Genomic DNA, 24,961 nt, shown 5'->3' with positions numbered 1-24,961 from the left:
TGGAGAAACAGAGACATGGAGGGGAAACCCCTCACCATCTGTTCCCACGGCTCCCATGTGCTGCAATGCTGTTTGCAGAAATCTCCTGTGCTCCCACCATGAGAGGGGGGCATCTTGAAGGAGAAGGAGAGTCATTGGCAAAGCCAAGACCTTTCTCCAATCCTGGGAGCCCTTGCCATGTTAAGTCCTTCTTCATGCTCCCAAGGCAGCAAGAGAAACGAAGAGAATAAAAGGACTGGAGTGGCAGTAGTGAAGAAGCTGCAGAGCAACAGCAAACCCATCCCAATGGGTCTCTGTCTGAAGCCAGCTCCTTCTGTTGAGCTGGCAGACCCTGAGCTAGGGAAGCCTGAGCTAAGGATGACCTTTAGCCAGTGCTCTCAGGGTCCTCTGCCATAGCCACCACCAAAGAAGGGGGGAAAGGCAGGAGAGAGGAGAAGGGAAGGCCAAGAAAACTCTCAAACCGCTTTCGGAGAAGGAAAAACCTTGCTGGCTCGAAGAGACACATCCTGCTAGGAGCATAGGCAGGAACAAGACTGAGGCTCAGGGGGGCTAGCTCCTCCCTATATAGGGGCCGGTCTTTTGTTTATAGTCCCTGCCTACAGGAGCAAATAGGAGGAGCTAAACCCAGATTACAGGAGGACAGGACCCTCTCTGCTGGGAAACTACAATTCCCAGCACTGAGACAAAGAAGTTAAAGTGGTGTCAAACAGGATTATTTCTGCAGTGCAGGTGAAGCCTCAGTGAACAAAGCAGATGTGTTCCTGAGCATTCCTTCTTGAAGAGAACATCTGGTACTAGTGGCAGAAACAGAGAAAAAATGGGGAAAAGTTACTACACTACAAAAAAGTAAAGCCATTCAACATGTGTCAGCAAGCATTTTTACCCAAAACTGACAATACGCACATGTGAAATGAAACTGACCAGATCAGGTACACCTTGCGTAACTTGAAAAAAAAACATTTTGACACCACTTGAAGGCCTCTCTCAAAATGCACCCAGGGTGAGTTTTTCTTTCACTAGCCTCCTTTTTTAAAAAAAATGATTTCCATTTTGGTGTCCAAACTCATCGATTTGTGGGGGGTGGGGGGTGCTGGTGGTGGTAATATTCTGAGAATAGTTGGTCTCCCTCTCTTCTGTTTTGCTGTTCACACATTTTCAAGTAAAGGATTCTGAAGGCAGCTGCTATTCACCTTATCTGTTGTAGGCATGCACACACAGTTGCAACAGGATCAGTTAGAGTAATCTCATTCTTTCTGAGTTCAAGTTTTATTGCATTATTTATTGCAAACACACTGGTGCAACCCAACAATGAAAATCTGTGTTTTTCTGGCCCTCCCCTTCACCATCCTCGCAGTGCCAATGCTGCTTAAGAATGTAACAAAACAAAACTTTTCAACAACACAGAGGACAAAAAGGAAAAAGTGGGGACTGATCAGACATAAAAACTTTGTTAAAAGAGGTATGCCTGTATTTTATCTTTGTGAGTTTTCTGCAGTGCCAAGCAGGCATAAAGCATTATTTCCCATAAAGAGAATTGAGAAAAGGCCACCAAGACCAGGACGTTTTCAATTTTTGTAGTAAAAAGGCGGCTTGGGAAAAATGAGATGGGAGGCAGGGAACTGTTTGATTAAAAATAATAATTGTAAGCCGCCCTGAGAGCCATTAGGGCTGAAGGGCGGGATATAAATACCTAAATAAATAAATAAACTTTGCCACTTGCATGACTTTGAAGTCTCACAGGGAAGCAGTATGTATTCATTGTCTCTCCCAGGACAATGACTCCATCATTGGATGATAGACTGCACTGAAAGGAGAATGCATCCCTCCCATGACCCTCAGGGAGACTGGTCTGCTTCTTGGGGAAACAGATTCAAAAGACAGCAGGAGCCAAAAGTAAGCTTTGGATGTAGGCAATGGAGCTATGCCCTTCACTCAGGAGATACAACAGACTAAAGTGTATAGTCAATAGTACTGCCTCAGATTAATGCACAGGAGCAGCAAATGAATCTCAGGATGCAATATGTAGAACACAGGGAAAGAGAATTGTGTAACCAGCAGATATTTGCCTATCCATGAATATTTCTGACAAGAATATAAGGTGCTGTAATTAATATCACATTAAAATAATCTGCTCAGTATTAAATACAGTTCCCGTCTTTCACAGCAGGTTATTATTGTATTTTTAAACAATTATTTTGTCATTCAGCTGTCACCTAGAACGAACATCAGAAGAAAGCCAGATGTTTTACTAACAGAACTGAAGAAAACATTTACTAATTAAAGGTTCTTTTTAAAACACAATTAACCACGAAGCTACCTATATAGCACTAACAGCTGCCCCTCAAACCAGTTGCCAATGGGTTGGAATAACTATTTAAACATAGTATTGCTGTGGCCGGGGGCATGACCAACTAAATTTTTGTTTAAGACCATGAAGAATGTTAAGCACTGTAGAACAATATTTCAGTAATTATTCTGAATAATAGTTCTGATTAATACTGATGGTAATTCTGAATAACACTCACACTAGAAAGCCACTTCTAATACAACATTTTTTTACTATGTGTGACAAAGGTTTAACTCTTGCTTGCAAGTTACTTAATTACAGTCAAGATTGCAGTAAGAGGCTTCATTAACCATGCAAACCAAACCACTATGTGGTTAAATCAAATTAGAACAAGTAGGACAGTTTTAAAGCTCCTTTAAAAACACTAAAGCAAACACCCAGCAAACATGAAATATAAATAGTTTGTACTAGCAGGAGCTTGTTTCATACAATTTCCAAAACAACGACAAAACATGTCACTACTTTTGATATTCAAAACCAAATGTATATGAAATGAATTTTTGTTTGCAAAATAACTTTTTTGCCCAAACTAAATTTTACGTTACTACTTACAGTAAGTATTTCAGCATCTAGTTTCCTCAAGTATGACTTTAAATAGTTATTTCAAACAAAAACATATTCATTTTGGATTAAATCTTAAAGCTATGCAAAAAGAAAATGAAACCATATTGGTCCATAAGAAAAATTCCAGCATCTAAGTGGAGAGCAATAGAGGCCAATTAAATGCCATATGAAGGTGAACAATATTTTGAATCCTCCATCTCTTTTCACCAGGCTGAATGTTAAACAAAGCGGGAGGAAAGAGAAAGGGCAAATTACTCCAGCTTGTTACGTCCACAAAGTCAGTGGGGATTACTGACTTGGTTGGATTAATCTGTACCAAGTGGTATGCAGGCTTTAGTATACTTTACTTTGTGGATATCATACATTTATCCAATTGTTAGTTTCAAGTAAAATAGACATATTGAGTCAGCTGGAACTGTGTAAGTCAACACTTGAGTTCTACTGATTCAGCGGTCTATTCTAGTTAGAACTGCTAACACTGGTGTCCTTCAATGCTTAAATACAGTGCTGTGGGACTTAATACATACTCACTTTAGCAGTTCGCAAGGAAGATCAAAAAGACTGCTTTAGGTGTTACATTCCTTCAAACTGCTGGGTAATGCTCCCTATGACAGGCCTTTTGGGAATGTTGCACCTGCTTGTGCTTCCATCATGAGGACAACTGGTAAGTAGTGGTGAAGACTTTATTAAGGCAATCAAAAAAATGACAAGTACCTAGCTGGGGGCTCAGGGTTAGAGACAGACATACCTGTTGCAGAGAAAGAGCCTAAATGTTCCTTCCCAATAGAAAATTGAGCTCTTCCCTTAGGGAAAGTTAAGTGGTTGCTTCCTCCACCCTCCTCTTCAAAGCCAGTAAGTCTACATGTTCAATGCCACTTCCATCTCAGCTCCTTTCAGTCATTAGCTGGACACCCTTCTTATTCTCCATCTACTCACGCTTCTCTATCAACAGCCCTCAGCCCCAACCACAACCTCACATGTTTTCTGCCACTGAGGCACTTTGCCAACCTGTCCCTCCTCCTAATCCATCTCTGGCAGGTCTAGCTCCCATCAAAGAAAAAGAGGAGGCAGCTGACATTAGAGCAGTGGTTCCCAACCTTCCTAGTGCCGCGACCCTTTAATACAGGTCCTCATGTTGTGGTGACCCAAACCCATGAAATTATTTTCTTTCCTACTTCATAACTGTAATTAAATAGGTGTTTTCCAATGGTCTTGGGCAACCCCCATGAAAGGGTCATTCAACTCCCAAAGGCATCCCGACCCACAGGATGGGAACCACTGCATTAGATCCTTCACTCCTCCTGTTGGAGAATCGATCTGGGTTTCTGCCACACAGCACTGGGCTGTCACCCACTTTCAGGGCCACACAGGGCAGGTCACTCGGCTCACTAGCAACTCAAAGTGTTTCTCCTCTATCATCAGCTCCTTCCAAACGCTCTTCCCAAGTGCTGTTCTCCATGCCTTTTACCTCTGTGTCTTTTGAGGTCATCCTCCCTCCACCTGTTGCCCCCCCCCTAAAACATCTTGCTTCACCCTCACTCAGTCTATTTGCTTTTCTTCATCTCCTCCCAGGTATAGTAACTCTGAAGGCAGGCTCCCCATTTTTCCCAAATCCTGGCTACACTATTTAATTCAACTTTTAATTACTTTTTAAAAACCTTGTATATCACCTACCATTAGTTTCCATCTTCGCTAATATAAAAACTGACATTTTCCTCTTTATTTACATTCTTATTTTCTACTTGTGAGCTTCTTACAGCTATCTGGCTGCCACATGGAACAGCACTGGACAAAACAAGCCTTTGAGTTGGTTCTTTATGCTGCTTCTTATGTTTCTTCTGTTCTTTGATCCATCACTGGTACTTAGTAACTTGTGTATTTTGTTTAAAGCTGGATACTGATTCAGGCTAATGCTCAATTTTATACATTCAAAGATGGAAGATCATGTCATCCTGTGCTTCTTTCCCTAGCAGTCCAAGGTGTGAAACAAAACCTACAGAGTAGCTAGTAGAGCCTCATCCAACTACAGTATAACCTCCTAAAACTGTGACTAAATGCAGACACTGTTGCTACAGTATCAACCCAGCCTCTTCTCTCGACTTCTTCACTTAATATCCAGCCTGATTTAAGGATGCTGGAAAACCTGAATGCTTGCCCACTATTTTGTTACATTTTGGTTGATTCTAATAAAGGTGTTGACCAACTGTGGATCAAGAAATAATCTAGATATGTTAGCTATTGTCAGCACTCATTTGATAATGTTTCCCTCAAACTGTGATAATTTAGACACAAAATATATTTATCCTGGAAAACTATTGTCTTCTTTGGAATATGGCCCCTGCCTGGACATAAAGTTTAGATTAACTATCACTTCTGGTCCTCTAATCAACACCTCAAAGGTATCACTGCTACCCTTGAATAGATTTACCACAAGTCAGAGTTTTCCTTCATGGATTAGCAGAAAACTGGGGGGGGGGAAGGGGAGGAATAAGTCATTTTTCTATTTCTTAATGAATAACAGTGTATGGATAACATGTACTAAATTACTTTGAAATATTTTAACTAATACATTCTCATCCATTTGCTTATAAAATAGGTTCAAAAAGAACTGCATGCTGTGGAAGTATCAAATGTAACCAAAAAATTAACTGGAATATACTATGAAAACAAACTATTACTAGAAAATTACCACCGGTAATTAAATTTTATCACATTGTTAAACAAGCCTAACCAATAAATTAATTCAAAATTAAAGTTGAAGAATCCCCCCCCCCAAACCGTAGCATGTTTAAAATTATTCTGATAAGAGAGGCTGAAAAAAGGGAGAAATAATTCACCCACATTTTCAGGTCACTGGAAAAATGCCAGAACTGCCTCATTCTATAAGCCTCCATTCACCTGCCTGGCAAACATCCATGTACAAGAGCTAAATAAGTCACCTGCGTGCTGCAGTGGCGACAAGTGATTCATCTTTGGTTAATTAAGTAATCTAAGTTTTGCACACGCACACACATAGTACATCAATCTGCAACTTGCCCACTTATTTTTAGCATCATATTTAGTGACAGCTATCTGTTCAGTATGAGGACATTATTCCATTTTGTGGGAAGCTCAACAAGAATATATCACAGTGCATACATTACTCCATGCCCTTCAAAAAGGAGATAACCTAACATCTCATTAATTTGCTGAATATCAATATGTGGATGGTTGGGGCCTTCAGTTAGCAGTAGCCAAGGCATAAGATGTAATATCACCCATACGGCAACATCTCATATTGCTAGAACTTCAGTTAGTCAACCATGCTCTTTATTTTACCAAGGTAAGTGCCACTCAAAGAGGATATAATATAATGGCCTGCACTTTCTTCAAGGAACACACATAATGGGTTAGATCTAGACTTCAATTCCACAAAGAGGACTTCTTTCTTCCACAGAATATATCTGATGAAGCAGAGGGATGTTGCCTATGAAAGTGAGAAAAAACAACTTCTATCATTTCTCCCATCTTCTAGAAACTTGCAAAATTGTATAGTGGAGAGTTACTCAAACTCTGTGGTAGGTTTTGGGAGGGAATAAGAAAGAGCAAGCAAAATATTATTTCTTCCATCAGTTGGAGATTTCCCTAAGCAGAATCCTATTCAGGGGATGTGGCTGTTGATAAAAGCAAAATCAGAATTCAACCCAATGTCATGCATGAACCAAGACAACTCCAGCCCGAAACAGACTGGCCAAAAGAGCAGCTGTCGGGCTGCATTTGGGGAATGGCGTTTAGATGACGTGTGCCCCGAATGTGGCTGGAAGCCATCCCAATGCAGCTCCAAGACAAAAGAACCAGGCCAAAAAGGAGTGGGCAAAAAACGCCCTTTTCTGGCCTGGTTCAAAACCATGGCGGTGGCCCATATTGGGGCCGGGTGCATGCGCTCACCGCAGTCCTGGAGCAAACAGCACCAGTGCAGCCAAGCCACAGTTTTTTCAGCCCTCTGCCCAAGGTCTTTGTCTTCTTTAGGTATAGATGTATGACTACCACTTTCATTGATGAGTATAAATTGTTTATTTTAGTATATACAAGGAATATTTCTTATGGCAATATGCAACTCACTGAATTGGACTTTTTGAGCTGGGTAGGATTGTACTCTAAGTGTGATCATGTACTGTCATACATTATTTTTTCAAAGGCTTTTTTCCTCAGAATTTTTTTTTTTAATGGAGGAAAATGGATTAAGGAATATTTTCTTTCAGAACGATGAATAAATGTTAGAATGATGAACAAAATGTAAGACCATGTACAGTATCTAATCATGAGAATGCCTGGCCTTGATATTCCTTTTTCAACTGTTTTGGTTTTGTATTCTGCAATAAGTATTTATATGTTCTTACACTACGAAAAACTAAAGGATACAAAATCATGCTTTCCTTTTTTAATTCTTGTTGTTTTTGTTTCGTTTTGAGTTTTTGGGTCTGCTTCTAATAAAGTGGCAAGGCCAAAGAGGGTCTTCACAGGTTCGGAGCCATGTACTGTAGCTTTATTTGTAACATTTTTAAGACAAAGGAGATTTAATTTGTAACTATTTCCTGAACTGTGTTTTTAATAACATTATAATTTTATGTCAAACAAAATTGTGTAACTGTATCATATAATGTATGCAACAATTTTATTTCTTACAGTAACAAAGCAATCTTTAATCTGAAAAAGATACTAATACCACTATTTTTTCCAAAATTGTGTTGATTTAATTGATAAACTGGAGGGAAATATTTTCATATGGCTTCAAAATATCCAGAAATTACATATCTAGTACAGTGGTGCCTCGGGTTACGAAATTAATTCGTTCCGTGGCACTGTTCGTAACCCGAAAAGCCTTCGTAAGCCGAATTGCCATAGGCGCTAATGGGGAAAAGCCGCGATTCCGTGCGAAAAAGCCGAAAAAAGCACCAAAAGTTTTTTCGTAACCCGAAAAAACATTCGTAACCCAGAACAATGTTTTCCTATGGGATTTTTTTCGTATCCCGAAAATTTCGTAACCTGGGTATTTCGTATCCCGAGGTACCACTGTATTGTATTTTAAAACAGACATATCTGTAAACTCAGTCTTTACATGGTACATAAACATTCATCCAAGCAATATTTTATTTTAAATACCTTGACTCCAAACTTGTTCTCACATCTTTGCTCTTCTACATGTTGCATTTTCCCCATTATATGATTCAAACTAAACCATTTCTCTTTGAGTTCACTCATGCATAAGTTATTACCTATACCAAACAATCCTAGAGTTGTCTAATCTATTATTCCAATGCACTCTCTCAAACACAGAACGTTAAGAACAAATTCAAATGATAGCACAACACTAAAGAAAGCATTAATACACTTAAGGCAAAAAGCAGGAAAACCAAAGTGGAAACTACTGTGTTAACTGTTTAAAACTACAGTACATGAAAGTTCCCAACAGCACAATACTGTATAAACAAAGATAGGGACTACTAACTTATTGCCTGTGAGATAAAACCAGCCCTGAAACAAATTTAGGCCTTGATGGTCCTAAAGCAAGGGTAGGCAACCTGCGGCCCGCGGGCCAGATGCCGCCCAGCGAGGCCTTGGGGCCGGCCCCAGCCCAGTCCTGCCGCCGATTGCCGCCGGGGCCTTTGGGGGGCAATTGTCTGTAGAAGCCTCAGAAACATGCATTTATATTAACTTTTTTTTTTAAATCAGCAAATTTTTTCGCATGTCCTCCATTTTTTTTTTAAAAAAGTGTCTTCCATTTGAAAATTTTGTCCTACATTTGTCCTGGTTTATTTATATATTTAATATTTTTAAAAAATATTTAATTATTTATTTTTTGGCTTCGGCCCCCCCAGTTGTCTGAGGGACAGCAACCCGGCCCCCGGCTCAAAAAGATTGCCTACCCCTGTCCTAAAGTTTTAAAGCAAAGTCTGATACCTTCAGTCATACAAGAAAAAAAAGTAGAAGTTGATGTACGATGCTGTTACATATCTCTGGCTTTTGTATTTAATGGTCAAGCCATAAGAAAATGCATGTTCTCCATAATTCTAAAGCTACTTGCTTTAAGTGACAGACTTGTAGTACATAAGGGCTGGTGATCTAGGCCTTCACAGATCTGGCATATTTCATGTGTATGTTTGCAGATACAGATTGGGGGTGAGCCAAGAAGAGCCTAAATAAATAAACAAAGTACTTTCAATCCTCCAGAAACTTTTTGGAAAGGGGGCTATGAGGCACAGTTCACCCAGCTTCTTTGAGAATTGCAATCTACTAAGGTCCATAGGAAGGGAAAATGTCCCCCAGACCATCAGAAGTTGCCCTTCCCTAACATATGTTGTATGTAGATACCATGAAGTGAATTTGGGCAGCAACTTATACATCTTGGCCCAAGGCTACTACCTGAAGAATGGAATAGCCACCAAGAATCTTAGAGAGTTACTTAACACATGCAGATAAGAGACAGAAATGTGATTCAGGAAATTCCTAGTTCCAAATTCACCTTGACGTGGAAATCACTAGAAAAGTCATTCTCAATCACAGTAACCTCGCCTATGAGGAAAAACATCATCTTGTTTTACATGGTTGTAAGAAGTCCTTCCTGCATTGCACCTGAAGTCTTTTAAGTGTTTAAAAGTACTCTACAGTTATCTTTATTCAAAAACCAAACAACCAATTTAGAGGCATTCTACCATTCTTAATCTTGGGCAAAATTCAGTTCTGTCTGTCCACTGATGGACTCAGCATCTGCCGGTAAAGCAGATTCTTTCTCCGACCTGCAGCCTCCCAAACCTTCCAAAATCTGTTCTGAAGGAGTGAAAAACAGAGGGGGGAAAGGGGGAGAGGAAAATGTAAAAGGTCTATTGTGCAAGTGATCTCACATACATTAAAAAAAAATCAGATGCACTCCCTTGCCTCCAGAACTGCCACTCCAATGAGACAAGGCACTGACACATTAATGAATACTGAAAGTTATTTTCAAACTGGATCGTTTCTTCTCATCTTAAAGTTTCAAGAGAAGAGCCACAGAATCAAGGGTTCAACCGTCTTACCCAAGGCAAAGAAGGAAAAAAATCTTGAGTTTCAACATAGTAATGTGGCAGAATGACTACTCTCTATCCACTGTAATTTCTCCTACTATCATAAAGGGTTCCATGTGGTTGATAGGTTTCTATGGCCTAGATTAAATGCTTTATCATATCTGAATGGTTATCTGAATGCAGCAGTTTAAGCTGCCTCTAAACTGGGTTATATCTAAATGGGCACTCTTTTGTACTGATATGTTTTAATCATATTTTAATACGTTTTATAGTAATGCATTTGTTTTATTTACTTTTACCATTTGCTACCCAGAATACCATTTGTGGCAGAAAGACAGTACAAAAGTTTTTAAAAATCTAAAGAAAAATAAGTAAAACTAATAGAAACAAAATAAATCTGTTTTATTTGGCATAAACACTACAGGAAAAAGTAAGATTATTACTCATTTTCCCCATTAAGACAGCACGATATATTAATGTAATAGTCATTATCCACAAGTACAATCTGTATCAAAACCTTGAAATTAGTCTTTCATTTAAAAAAAATGCAGTGAAGTTGTTTTTACTGGCGAAACATGCAATGTCTTTAACTTCTCAATATGAATTAATTATATAATACAGTGGGCCCTTGGTATGTGCTGTGGTTTGGCTTCAGAAACCCCCACCAAGGACAACAAAATCCATGGATGTTCAAGTCCCATTAAATACAATGGCATAGTAAAATGGTGCTCCTTATTTTGCGGTTTGCTTTTTAGAATTTATATTTTTGAATACTTTCAAGCTGTGGATGGTTAAACCTGTGGATAAAGAATCCTTGGATAAGGAAGGAGTGGTTCCAAAGGAGGGCAACTAAAATGATGAAGGGTCTGGAAACCATGCCCTATGAGGAGCGCCTTAGGGAACTGGGTATGTTTAGCCTGGAGAAGAGAAGGATAAAAGGTGATATGATAGCCCTGTTTAAATATTTGAAGGGATGTCATATTGAGGAGGGAGCAAGCTTATTTTCTGCTGCTCCAGAGAACAGGACCTGGAACAATGGATGCAAGCTGCAGGAAAAAAGATTCCACCTCAACATTAGGAAGAGCTTTCTGACAGTAAGGGCTGTTTGACAGTGGAACACACTCCTTCCTCGGAGTGTAGTGGAGTCTCCTTCTTTGGAGATCTTTAAGCAGAGGCTGGATGGCCATTTGTCGGGGATACTTTGATTGAGAGTTCCTGCATGGCAGAATGGGATTGGACTGGCCCTTGTGGTCTCTTCCAACTCTATGATTCTATGAACTATGGCAAGTGAGGGCAACCTGTGGCTCTCTAGATATCATTAGACCTCTAACTCCAAGAAGCCCTAGCTAGCATAGGTGATGACGAGGAATGCTGGAAGCTGTACTCCAATTTCTGGAGGAACACATGTTCCCCACTCCAACAAAAGGTTTTAGTAAGTAGCTACGATGTAGAAATTTAGAGAATTAAGCCCATGATCTAAGAGGACCAAAATGTTTTGAAATCCCACCTCATGTGATTCTAGGCCAGCCATGGTCAACTGCATGGCTGGTAAGGGCCTATCCCACCTTCATGCAGCCACACTGGCACCTCCTCAGACACCTCTGTCACTTACAGTTGCAATTTGCAGCCAAAACCTGGGGGTGGGGGGGGAGGCACTGGGGAGGTTTGATAGATGACAAAAACTGTCATGCCTTTTAGATGGCATGATCGAGAGGGCGGTTGCAATCCAGCTTCAGGCGGTCTTGGATGAAACGGATTATCTGGACCCATTTCAAACCGGCTTTCGGGCGGGTTACGGGGTTGAGACGGCCATGGTTGCCTTGGTCGATGATCTCCGTCTGGGCATCGACAGGGGAAGCGTGTCCCTGTTGGTGCTCTAGGACATCTCAGCGGCTTTCGATACCATAGACCATGGTATCCTTCTGGGGCGCCTGGCAGAGGTGGGAATCGGGGGCACTGCGCTCCAGTGGTTCCGGTCCTACCTCTCTGGGAGGTCCCAGATGGTGCAGCTGGGAGACGTGTGCTCCGATGAGAGGGCCCTTATAACTGGAGTCCCTCAAGGGGCCATTCTGTCTCCCATGCTATTTAACATTTACATGAAACCGCTGGGAGAGATAATCCGGAGACATGGGGCGCGGGGTTATCAGTACGCTGATGACACCCAAATAATTTTCTCTATGTCTCCGACTGATGCAGTGACCGAGGATGGTGTCTCTCCTCTCGTGGCCTGTCTAGAGTCAGTAATGGGCTGGATGAGGGAAAACCGACTCGAATTGAATCCAGAGAAAACGGAGGTACTTGTGATAGGTTCCCCTGGTCCAGGAATGGCGGTAGTTCCACCTGTCCTGAACGGGGTCACGCTTCCTGTGAAGGACTCTGTGCGCAGTCTGGGGGTGCTTCTTGACTCGTCGCTTCACCTGACTGCTCAGGTGAATGCGACGGTCAAGAACACCTGTTATCAGCTTCGGCTTATTCGCCAGCTGCGCCCATACCTGGCCCAGAGGGACCTTGAAACGGTAGTACACGCTCTGGTAACCTCGAGATTGGACTTCTGCAACGCACTCTACATGGGGCAACCCTTATACCAAACCCGGAAGCTACAAATGGTACAGAATATGGCAGCCAGGCTGGTCACTGGAACTTCCAGGGCCAGCCATATTACACCAGTGCTCAAAGATCTGCACTGGCTGCCTATTTGCTTCCGGGCACAATATAAGGTGTTGGTGATGACCTATAAAGCCCTTAATGGCTTGGGCCCAGGATACCTGAAGGACCACCTCTCCCCGTACATTCCACCCCGCACCCTCAGAACATCTGGGCAGCAACTCCTTAGGGTGCCTGGGGCTAGGTTGACCTCCACCGCGAGGAAGACATTTTCCATCACCGCCCCAGCCCTTTGGAACACGCTGCCTACAGAGCTCCGCTCGGCCACCTCCTTGGCCCAATTCAGAAAGGATCTCAAAACCTTTCTATTCCAGCTTGCATTCCCCGACTAAAGTCCAGTGGGCCTCCTCTCCTCTTCTGTGGCAAAGAGGACTGGCTAACGGGGGTTTTATTCTGGTCTGTGTATTTGTTTTTAATTTTGATGTTTGATGTATATGTTGTGTTTTTATTATGTTGTTAACCGCCCTGATCTTCGGAAGGGCGGTATAAAAATAAAACTTTTATTATTTATTATTTATATGTTATCCAAAAATCACTCCAAAAAGAAAGGTAATCAATACTTATTCCACCATTCTCAATTTTGTGCAGCTCATTCCTAACTAGAGACCAGCAAACTATCCCCTTCCTATTACTCCTTATGACTTCAAGTGGCAGCCAGTCTACACATACCCTGAGGATATTTTTGCATGTATGCACAATAATATAAGAAATCAACAGTCAAAACTGAGGCAAGAGTGAAGGCAGTTGACATCAAAAGGAAGGAGGGGGAATAGCAGCAGCAAACAGGCGGAAGTTTGCAATTTAATGGGCCAGAACTCTAAAACACCTTCTCCTGAATTAAAGAGACATTTGCAAACTTAACATTCATTGAAATGGCAATTTATTTTCATGCCCTGTAACATAAGGTCCAAACTCCAATCAACTAAATTTGAAATTTCAATGCTGCAACCATTTGCCTGATATGTAATTAGAGTAACAGTTAACTTAATCGGTTAACTTCCCGATTTCCCAACAGCAGGGTTTCTATTTGCAATGTATACAGTGCCCCAGTTTTTATTTCCAGGTCTGACGTCCGACATTAATGAGCCTCTTACAACAATTTCAAAAGCTATTACATTTACACACCTCTTCCTCTCCTTACCATTAGTAAACCATTCTGGAAGGTTGGGATTAAATGTTATGCTTCCCCGATAGAAACCAGAAATCCTACATCGCCAACACATGTGTAGTTGTTAATCTCCCCTACTTGGGGTCTCACATTTTCAACCCCACAGGGCTATTACTTTACCATTTCTTCACTTTAGAGAACCCAGTCATATGACAACTCTCCAAAGAATGAAAATGCCTACAACAGCGTTCATGGACATGAGCCAGTATTCCTTTGTTAAACCCTTCATTGAATAAGTACCCTGATTCTCAAAGAAAGTGAAGAGGACTATCAATGGCCATTTTGGACGTCCATCACTGAATAAAGGGTTCAAAGATATAGCCGTGTTAGTCTGTACAATCAGTACGTAGGGAGATCTTGTAGCACCTTTGAGGCTCACTGAAAGGAAGTGGCAGCATGAGCTTTCCTAGACTTCAGTCTACTTCCTCAGATGCATAAAGATGAATAAAGGATTGCTAATGCTTCTAATTTGTTGGCGGTGGTGGAGCGAATTCAAATCCATTCCGGCTTATCATGACACTAAGGCGACTCTATCATGGGTTTCCGTGGCCTATCGCTTTTGTAGACTAGGGACTAACTCTTTGTCTGACTCTTAGCTCCACTCTGGGCCCACAACAAACTCCAACTCCCAGAATTCCATAGCTAAGAGTCAGACAAAGAGTTAAAGCAGTGCCAAACCGGGTTATCCCTCCAGTATGGATGGAGCCAACCTAAGAGCACTCCCTGCCACGCTTCAACCTCCCCGAAGAAGGCAGAGGCTGCGACGTGGCTGGATCCTGTTGATTCAGTCCCAAGTCCACAAAGGAGCCACCATCATCTGCCTTTCGGAAAGGAAGGAAAGGAGAGGCTCTAGAGGAAGAGGAGGAAGAGGCATCTCAACAGACCCCCCCCCCGTCTCTGTGGAGCAGCCCAGAGGAGGAAAGGAGGCTTTGGCTCCTCGGGAATGGGAGGGAGGGAGAGGGAGGGAGGCACCGCCGCAGCCTGACCTCGTGTCTGAAGGAGGCGGAAGCGGAGCCAGGGAGAGATTTTGGGCTCTTCCAGGCGGAGAGAGGAGGAGAGGGCAAGGAGGAGATCTACTCAGGAGGAAGGGAGGAAGGGAGGAGAGAAGGGAAGGAGGGGAAGGCAGGCAGGCAGAAAAGGAGGGAGGGAGGAAAGGAAAGGGGGCACGGGGGAAGGAAGGAGAGGAGGAAAGAGGAAGGAAAGAAGGGAGGGGGGGAGGGAGGGAAGGAAGGAAAGGAGGGAAGAGGAAGGAAGGCAGAGGGCGGCGAGGGGGAAGGAAGGGAGAGCTGGAGGGAAGAACGAAGGCAGACAGGAAGGAAGGCAGGCAGAAAAGAAAGGAGGAAGGCATGGAAGAAAGAAAGAAGAGAGGGAGGGAAGGAGGCAGGAAAGAGAGGAAGGAGAAGCAGGAGGGAGGGCGTCGGGGTCTGTTCCTGGCTCCCCGCCCGAGAGAGGGAGGGAGGGAGGGAGGAGGCGCAACAGCCTGGCCCGGGTTCCACGCGGCGGGAGCTGTTCCTTCCTCTCCCGGGAGAGTGAGGAGCCAAGGCGGCAGGGGAAGCGAGAGCCTGGGACGGAGGCAGCGGGCTGAGCTCGCTCACCTTCCTGGCTCCGCCGGCCAGCGCGGCGCTGCCCCCGGAGTACATGTAGTAGGCGATGCCCAGGACCCAGAGGAAGGCGAAGCACAGCAGCAGCCGGGACTTGCGCCGCATCCTCCCGCCCTGCAGCAGCCGACAGGCCACCAGGAAACGGGCGGCAGCCGCTGCCTCCTCCGCCGCCGCCGCCACTGCCGCCGCCGCCGCGCAGGGTCAGAGGGCAGAGGGCGCGCGCCCACCCCTTGGCCAATCGCAGGGCGCCAAGCCCCTCGGGGGGCGGGGCCAGGCGCGTCGCCATGGTTGCAGCACGCTGAGCCTCCAGGGGTCCCTCCCAGGAGGAGGAGGAGGAGGGGCAGGCAGGGGAACATCCGGGGACTTGGGGCTCTTGCTTCACGGGGGCGCATCCACACTGGAGAGATAACCCGGTTTGGCACCGCTTTAACTCTCTTTCTGTCTGAAGGCTATGGAATTCTGGGCGTTGGAGTTTGTTGTGGGGCTCCGCTCTGGGCTGCACAACAAACTCCAATTCCCAGAATTCCATAGCAAAGAGCCAGACAAAGAGTTAAAGTGGTACCAAACCGGGTTATTTCTCCAGTGTGGATGCGCCCCTGTGAAGAAAGAGTCCCAAGTACAGGGTACTAAATAAATATGGGTCAGAGACTCTGGGTTCGAATCCCAGCTCAGCCCTAAAAACCCATTGGGTGACCTTATGCAACTCACTCTCTCTCAGCCTCCTCAGGGGAAGGTCAAGGCAAGCCTCTCCTCTGAACAAGTCTTGCCAAGAAAAGCCCATGATGGGGTCGCCTCAGGGTGGCCATGAGTCAGAAATGAGTTGAAGGCGCACAACAACAACAACAAGGGCTGGAGTTCGGCCTGTGCCTTCAAGGGGCAGAAGAGGCCTGGACAAATCTTCCAAAACGAATGAGAATTGGTAGTGCCTAGGTTGACCAGGTGTCCTCATAACCACAAAGGAGGACAAGGTGCAGCAAAATGTTGGATGTTCAAGAAGAATGTAGGGTGCGCCCAAATAAAAGCTCAAATAAAATTCATATATATATATATATAATTTCATGCTTCTTGGTCATGCTCAAAATGGTCATTTTTGGAATTCCTCCTGGACAAAAGAAGGCTGGAATGGAGGACATGTCCTGGAAAAGGAGGATGTCTGGTCGCCTTGGTGGTGGCCTCCCTTCCAAGAGAGGTCAACTGCATGCGTCGCAATCCACCAACCCTCTTTTCTCAGGGCTTGATTTTGAGGGAACCTTTACTCCTGTGTAAATGGTCTCTAGAGAGATCTTTTGGCACCTTTTGAGACATAACTTCTTAGATGGCAGCATGAGCTTTTGTAGACTTCAGTCTACTTCCTCAGATGCATTTAGTCCTGTGTAAAGGGGGATATGAGTGCAGCCTGCATCTCCGGTGGTGAAGTGTGCCTCCAAGTCATTTCCAACTCGTGGCAACCCTAAGGCGAACCTTTCATGGGGTCTTCTTGGCCAGGTTTCTTCAGAGGAGCTTTGCCATTGCCTTCCTCTGAGGCTGAGAGAGTGTGAGTTGCCCAAGGTCTCCTAGTGGCTTTCATCGCCGAGCAGGAATCGAACCCTGGTTTCTAGGGTCGCAATCCAATGCTCAAACCACTACAACATGCAGGCTTTCTAGCCGCACGTAACTGAATGCAAAGGAATCTTGTATCACCTTTGATACTAATGGAAAGAAAGAAGCTGATAGCATGAACTTTCCTAGAGCAATTAGGAAATTTATATTCTACAATTCAATGATTCAAGGTACAGTATATTTCTTATATAGACAGAGTCTACTGAGATCAGGCCAAAGATATTTTGCGGTTGTAAAGAACAAGGTGGAGCCTCCCTCCAGCATACAAACAGAAACTGACTAGACTGGCAGTTTAGAGTCCACTTCCTCAGATGAGTCTACTTCCCCAGATGAAACTGAGGAAATAGATTCAAGTCTATGAAAGCTCATGCTACCAACTTCTCCCTTTCAGTTTGTCTCAAAGGTGCTACAAGATCCCTTGGCAGACTCATTTCCAGACTAATACTGTTAAGGTCTTTGAATTCTGTCATACTTGCCTAAGGAGAAGCTACACTGAACACTTGGAAGTAAACATTTATAGGATGGTACAGTTAATAATCCTTTTAATTGTAGCCTGTGTGGGAAAGGTAGGTCTGATGGGGAGGAAGTTGGGTTGTTTTTTTTAACTAGAGCTTTGGCAGCCCAATTCTTTGTAGAGTTTTACAAATTATTTAATTTAATTGCTATTGGCTATTTGATTTGATTTCAAAAGGCTTTCACATACCTGATTCTGGTTTTTAGTTGTTCCTTCAGTCTTGTGCATTATTATGCGTTATCAAACCTCTCAGCTGGTGTGTTGTCTTAGCTGATCTGGTTATTACTTACTTGATGATGCGCCTGTTTCTTCACAACAAACAGAAATAGCCCAATAAATGTAATGAATACTTTATTTTAAAAAAATCCCTGTCCCCACCATTAAGCACACTGGGGAGACCGGCTCTGTCCATTCTCTTCACCTGAAGGACAGAGCTGCGGGGACCACAGCACCAGTCCTGCACCATATAAACCAGTCCGTTGCCTTGAGATGTGCCTTGCTGCCTTGTCCCATTGTCAGTATCGAAATAAGTTTCAATTGCCAGTCTAGTCGGTTTCTGTTTGTATGCTGGAGGGAGACTCCACCTTGTTTTTTTACAACCGTAAAATATCTTTGGCTTGATCTCAGTAGACTCTGTCTATATCAGGAGTATACAGTACCTTGGATTGTTGTAGATGGCACATTTGAAGTATCTACAGGGGAAGGCTTTCTTTTAGTCCCAGCACTATCACTGGCTTACTTGGTGAGGACACAAAAAAGAAAGAGGAACTTCTCAGCATCTGCTCCCAACTTCTGAAACGCCCTTCCACAGAAGGCTATGCTGGCCCCCTCCCTGCTTTCCTTTCACAGGCCAGCAAAGGTCTTTTTGTTCAAGCAGGGGAGCTCCTTACTGAGATGTTTTATCTATCTTTTAAAACTTTTGCATGTCTTATAATTGGGCATGACTAGACAGACGTCAAAGCGGAAACCTTTGCCTTTGCCTTTATGTCTTTTAAATGATTTTAAACCGTTTTTGTGTGGTGATTTTAATTGTTTTAAAATTTTTATTGTGAAGGTTTTTTTTTTAATTTACCCATTCTGGGGGAAAGGCAGCGTGCAAATGAAATAAATAAATAAATCATTGTGTGTGTGTTTTTAAAGGGGCAAGACGTTACATTTAAGTGTTAGAACAGTGATGTTAGTGTTAGGATGTTTTACATACCAAGTAATGTTTATCTATCAATGCAGAATCATTCATTTTGGTGGGATTTGGGGGCAGGTAGGCCATTTTTAGTTTATTAGTTTAAAATTTAGTTTATCACTGTAAATAAAATAATGGCAGTAATAGAATTATAGAGTTGGAAAGGCGATCCAGTCCAACTATCTGCCAAGACATAGTGAAAGCACTCTTGACAGATGGCCATCCATCCTCTGTTTAAAAGGCTCCAAAGAAAGGAAACTCTACCACACTCTCAGGCAGTGTATTCCACTACTGAACAGCTGTTACTGTCGGGACGTTCTCTCTAACGCTTGGGTGGAATCTCTTTTCCTATAGTTTGAATCCATTGCCTAGGTCCTGTTCTCTGGAGCTGCAAAAAACAAGTGTGCTTCATCTTCAGTATGACATCCCTTCAGTTATTTAAACAAGGCTGTCATGTCACCTCTTAAACTTCTCTTCCCTAGGCTCTACATACCCAGCTCCTTCATACATTACGATTTTCAGACCTTTCACTATTTTGGATGCCGTCCTCTGAACACACTCCAGCTTGTCAACATCCTTATTAATACATTTAATAAAAACATATTGCTTTCAAGAATTAATGTCTGGTGAAAAATACATTGCTCTTTAAAATAATGTTTCTAAGCTCTGATTTAAAACGTTTGCAAGTTTTATTTTCAAGGATAATATTTCTAAAACTTGGAACAGAACAATCTTACCCTGATAGTGGAGAAAGGAACACTCATAAACACTCGCACTTCTGTGCGAGTGGAGCATGATGGTGGTAAAGAACTATATATACACTAGTAACACCCTTGTACCAGCAGTAGGGAATACACCAAGACAAGGATATTCACTATCCCAGAATCACATAAACAATGCAAGAGGTCTTACCGTGCCATGGGATGACATGTATCCATAGCAAGCTGAAAATGGGTGTATGTACCTAGATGGATGAGTGGGCCGGACAGAATGAGAGGTTTCCGGTGGTATGGGTTGACAGCTATCTACTTTTAAAATGAACAGAAAAAGAAATGAATGAATGCCATGACACACATTTGTTGTTTTTATGGAAATCAACAGTCATTCAAGTACTGAATAAAAATGCTCTCATTAGATTCATTTGATTAATTTTTCATTAGCTGCTATTGGGATGAAAAATTGAAACAGCTAAGAACTACATTCTCTATACAGAAAGGTTAGAAACGGGAAGAACAGAGCAAAGAAACTGACACTTCTGAAATGATGTCTACAAAATGGAATCCTTTGTCCTGTCCAAAATTTGGTGGAACTGATCTTTTCCAAGAAGAAGGACCCAACGTGGTTTAGTGGTTTGAGTGCTGGATGAGGACCTTGGGAAAGCAGGGTTGGAATCCCCACTAGGCCATGGAAGCCTGCTGGGTAACCTTGGGCAAGTCCCACTCTCTCACCCTCAAAAGAACCTCTGAACAAATCGTGCCAAGAAAATCCAATGGTAAATTCACATTAGGTCACCATAAGTCAGAAACTTTCTGTATCACCTCTTCTACTGTAATTGTCATACTGTACTCTCATATGCTTTACATTCATCATACTGTCCTATGTGTATCAGTGCCTCTTTCCAGAGAAATCTAGCCCAGGTTATACACCCTTCTACTGCTCCACAGACTGATAGCTTCTATATAGGGGACATGGTAGTGCTTCTTGGGATAAATCCCTAGGAGATCAAAAATACCACATCAATTGCCTGTATGTGGTCAGGGATCTCTTTCTTGAGCAAGAAAGGTGAGATTTTGTCTTCTTGGAGAGTTGAAACAGCCATCTTTAGGGAACAACCATAGGAATGACCTTACATCATGACACATCAGAGGCCATTCTTGATGAAGAGTGCTGCTAATTTGCTGCCAATATTTATTATTACAACTCAGCTGGCCCTGGAAGTTGTGGTCAGAGCCATCCCATGACATTTGGCTGCCTGAAGCAGAGCAGACAATGAGCCAGCTTATGTCTAGACACTCAGGCCAAAGTGACTAGTGTCTAAACAGACAAATGATTTTAGCATTTTAAGAGAGTGAGGAGCCCATGGACACCTAACTGTTCTTGTCTCTGATAGTCAAAATGCAATTTTAATAACTAAATGATCTACTGCCCTTTCATGACGTGCCAAATCTGCTACCTGAGGCAGTAGCCTCAGTCTGCTGAATGAGGTCAGTGCTAGTGACAGCAAAGATTCTTTTCTACTTTTAAGAAGAAGCCTTCAACCCTCTGCAGCCTCATATAGTAAATCGCCCCTGGCCACACCAAATAAGAGATTTTTTTTTTAAAACTCCCTTTCCATGCTCCTACTGAATCTTTAAAAAAAATGATATGAATGCTTCCTTGAAGGAGGACCAGTGCTAAATATAATAAACATGCTACGTGCTTTGTTATGGGAATTAACTGCATACAGGCTCAAACCTTTTCTTCAGAAGTACTGTGTTTATATTTGTCATGCAGATTTCCTGTTTTTTCATAGTATCAAGTAAAAAGAGACAATAAACAGTCAAAATCCACAAAACAGTGAAATCTTTATGGGGCAAACCAAAATGAACAATATACATGTTGCAGGTTTTCGAAGCTACACTGGCTTCTTCATCAGGCAAAGGTGTAAATATTCAGTAAGCTTGCAAAGTTTTTTGTGGGTTTTTTGGGCTATGTGGCCATGTTCTAGAAGAGTTTCTTCCTGACTTTTCGCCAGCATCTGTGGCTAGCATCTTCAGAGAATACTTGCCTGGAAAAAGTGGGTATATATATATGCTTGCAACATGTATATTGTGCATTTTGGTTTCGTCCACTAAAGGTATCACTGGTTTGTGGATTTTGGATGTTATTGTACTTTCCTATATGGCCAACACAGCTGACCCTCAATATGTTAAGTAGAAAGAGAGATGGTGCACTTATTCTCTGGCTGTCTAGTTGTGCTTTCTGCATGAAGGGGAGGTGATTGGGTGACCTAGTATTGCTTGGCATCATTGTGCATTGACTAGTACATAGAAGATGTGGGAGCACTAGTACACACAATGACTGCTCTGTTTATGAATGAAGAGATTCCCATATGCCCCATATGGAGTCATAGCTGAATGAAAATTTTCCAGAACGTACAGAGAGGCATGGGTACATTTTTGGAGATGAGTGCATCATACCCCAATGGGACTTTGAATGAAGGCCAACATCTAGAATAAAGATAGGCTTTTCTATACTTCTGTCTCTCTGCTTGTGATTCTTCCAAGGTCTGTGTTCCCTTATCATTTTCTTACTTTTGTCTTTTTTCTAATCTCAGGCCAGTTTCCACATATCATGTTGGGGAGGAGATTTTTTTTCTGTTGTTTATTTGGTACCGTTATTCAAAAATCAGGATTTCTCTATGATCATCATCATCATATTATGTTAAACAGTTGCAAATCATATTATGAGCAAGATGACATAATGACATCAGATAACCATACCATAGCCAATATTTTAAAAAAACATTAAATTTATTTTATGTAATGGGAGAGAGAGACTGGAAGTATATAGGATATTTATACAATTAGCCTATGACTATATAGTATGTAATGTTATGTGTATATACTGTGTATAAACTGATCATATGTAAAAAAACTGATTGAAAACTTTTAGAAGATATAGATAAGATCTTTCAGTCACTGAAAGATGGATAGTGAGTAGTTTTCTTTCCAGTTCTGGAATATAAGTCTTTGTACTACAATAACGCCACATAGGATGCAACCACACTGACCATCAGTTAAAATTTAGCTGGATGGTTACATCACTTAAGCAAACAAGTAATTCTCATTGTCTTCATGCTGAAGGGAGAAACAAAACATGTCTCTGTTGTCAACTGACCAATACTCCCTTTTTTCATTGCACTTTTCTTTTCAATAGTCTAATTCATGTGTGTGCCAGCAATTTGGGGATGTTTGCTCAATTGCTTATGCAAAACAGAAAATCTGAGAGCTTCCAATTCAATGCATTACACTGCCCTGGCTCATTTTAGTTAAAAACATTCCTGTTGAAGGAGTATGTAAGTCAGAATATGACTTGAACATCAGGAACAGCCCTGTCTAAACACATTGGCTGGCTGTCTCTCTGACTCACTGACTCATCCACAGAGAAGTGGAAAAAGGAGAGGTAGACATGTTTCTCTTGTTGCCACTGTGCATTGCATGTTAGCATTCCAACAGGAGGTAAATTTGACAGTCAAAATTAGTGTGTCTTGCAGAAAGCCTAAACACCACTTGGCAGCAATATAGTCTGGACAGTTTTTTTTTCCTTCTTTAAACCAACATTGGTTTTTAAAAAATAACTGTACACACCTTCAGACTACTTAATTATAGGGCACAAGCTCTATCATTTTAGTGATCTTTTCTCACTGTGTACATTTTAGGGATGTAAGCATTTTTTTTTCTCACCTGGGAACTTAATTCTTTAATAGGTTTCAAAATAAACAGGGGTCAACCCAGATGTGACAGAAGCAGTACTTTGTGTTTCAAGCCCAGATCATTGTGCATTTATATGAAAAAGGCAGTAGTGGACAATTTAGACAGCAAAATGGATGGGCAGGTTCTTCAGTCATACATCACCCTCCTGCAATCTGTGCTGAGAGTGATTTTCTTCCAGACAAACTTACTTTCAGTATTGGAAGGAAGATAGAGAAAAATCATCTTGGTGATAAGAGTGCATAGGAATAAATTATGAGAATAGTAGCATAATGGAAAATAAAGTAGTTCAGGACTTCATCATGATAGCTGCATAGTCATGCCACCACAGAATGCCCCAAAATGCTCACGGGGATGTTAGTGATGCACATATAAATATTTGTTCTATATCTTTGACATCTTTTTTTTAGCAAAAGAAAAAGTCTATGAGACAGATTGGTGTAGTCATTTGTGTGTTGGACTTAGATTCTTGAGACACCAGGGTTCAAATTCCTGTTCAGCTATGGAAACTTACTGGGTGACCTTGGCCAAGTCCCATTCCTTCAGCTTTAGTGAGAGGCAATGACAAAACTGAATAAATCTTGCCAAGAAAACTTTATGAAATGATCACCATAACTCAGAGTCAACTTGAAGGCACATAACAACATCTCTGCATAGGTAGACTTACACATGTACACAAAAACATACACAGTATATATACACATCCACAAACCCCACTACCACCAAAAAGCAGCAGTAGATGGCATAGTATTCAATTTATTAAGATCAGCAGAGAATCATAACACAATGAGTTAGGGGAGAGGAGCACTGACTGAGGACAGTGTGCTGGACTTTTGGTAAAGAAAGCTGAGATTGCACAAGAAAAATAAAAGAGGGAGATGTAACATTTTATTTTTTTAAAAATTTAAGCATTTATGTATTGTTTCCCAGTCCAAAGGGGTTCCCAAGGAGATAAACAAATAAAAACCAATTAAAACAATACAAAGATAAAAACATTTTAAAACACAATAGAATACTCTTTAAAAAGTGCTAAAAGCAGTCTAAAATAATCCTAGAATCCAGTTCTGAAACAGTTAAAACAGCAATTTCAAATGCAGAATGCCATGCAGAACAGCCCTGTTTTGGCTGCCTGCTGAAGCTTAAAACAGATGTGGCCAGCCTAACTTCCTTGGGTAGGGATTTCCATAGTTGAGCGCTACTACAGAGAACCCTGTCACATGAACCCACCAAACTCACCCCATGGGGTGTTCGGATATGCGACAGGGCCTCCTGTGAAGATCTCAAATTTCTGACAGGCTCATAAAGGAAGAGGCAGTCTTTCGGATATCTTGGCCCCAAGCTGCCTAAGGCTTTGAAGGTCAACACCAGCAACCTTGAATTGAGCTCTGAAGCAAATTGGAAGCCAGTGCAGTTCATGCAGGGCCAGGGCCACATGGTCATCCTCAAACAGCATAAGACCATCAGAACAAGATGTTCCAGGAGCTTATTTTCCCAGCAGTAAGGAGAAACATTTTCCATCAAAGTCAACAAACCAATTGTAGCTGGTTTTCTCTTGAGGAGCCGGTCTTTTGTAATGAGTCTCAATCGTCTTTCAAGAACAAGCTGTCATACAGCACTTCACTTTGCAATATGAATACAGTGGTACCTCGGGATACGAAATACCCAGGTTACGAAATTTCCGGGATACGAAAAATCCCCATTGAAAATAATTGTTCCGGGTTACGAATGTTTTTCGGGTTACGAAAAAAATTTTTGGTGCTTTTCGGCGCTTTTTCGCACGAAACGCGGCTTTTTCCCATTAGCGCCTATGGC

The 24,961-nt window shown here is 42.2% G+C and overlaps 1 protein-coding gene across 1 annotated transcript in view; it reads right to left on the bottom strand.

The window, feature by feature from the left end:
* Positions 1 to 15,576, bottom strand: part of GALNT2 (polypeptide N-acetylgalactosaminyltransferase 2) — a 94,749-nt gene extending 79,173 nt beyond the window's left edge. The window contains exon 1 of the mRNA XM_042445144.1: positions 15,379 to 15,576. Coding sequence (XP_042301078.1) covers positions 15,379 to 15,489 — 111 coding nt within the window. The 5' untranslated portion in view covers positions 15,490 to 15,576. The remainder of the gene's footprint in view (positions 1 to 15,378) is intronic.
* Between the last annotated feature and the right edge of the window lie 9,385 nt (positions 15,577 to 24,961).

This window comes from Sceloporus undulatus, chromosome 1, assembly GCF_019175285.1.
Source record: "Sceloporus undulatus isolate JIND9_A2432 ecotype Alabama chromosome 1, SceUnd_v1.1, whole genome shotgun sequence".
Classification (NCBI taxonomy): Eukaryota; Metazoa; Chordata; class Lepidosauria; order Squamata; family Phrynosomatidae; genus Sceloporus; species Sceloporus undulatus.
This window is presented reverse-complemented; position numbering and strand designations above follow the sequence as displayed.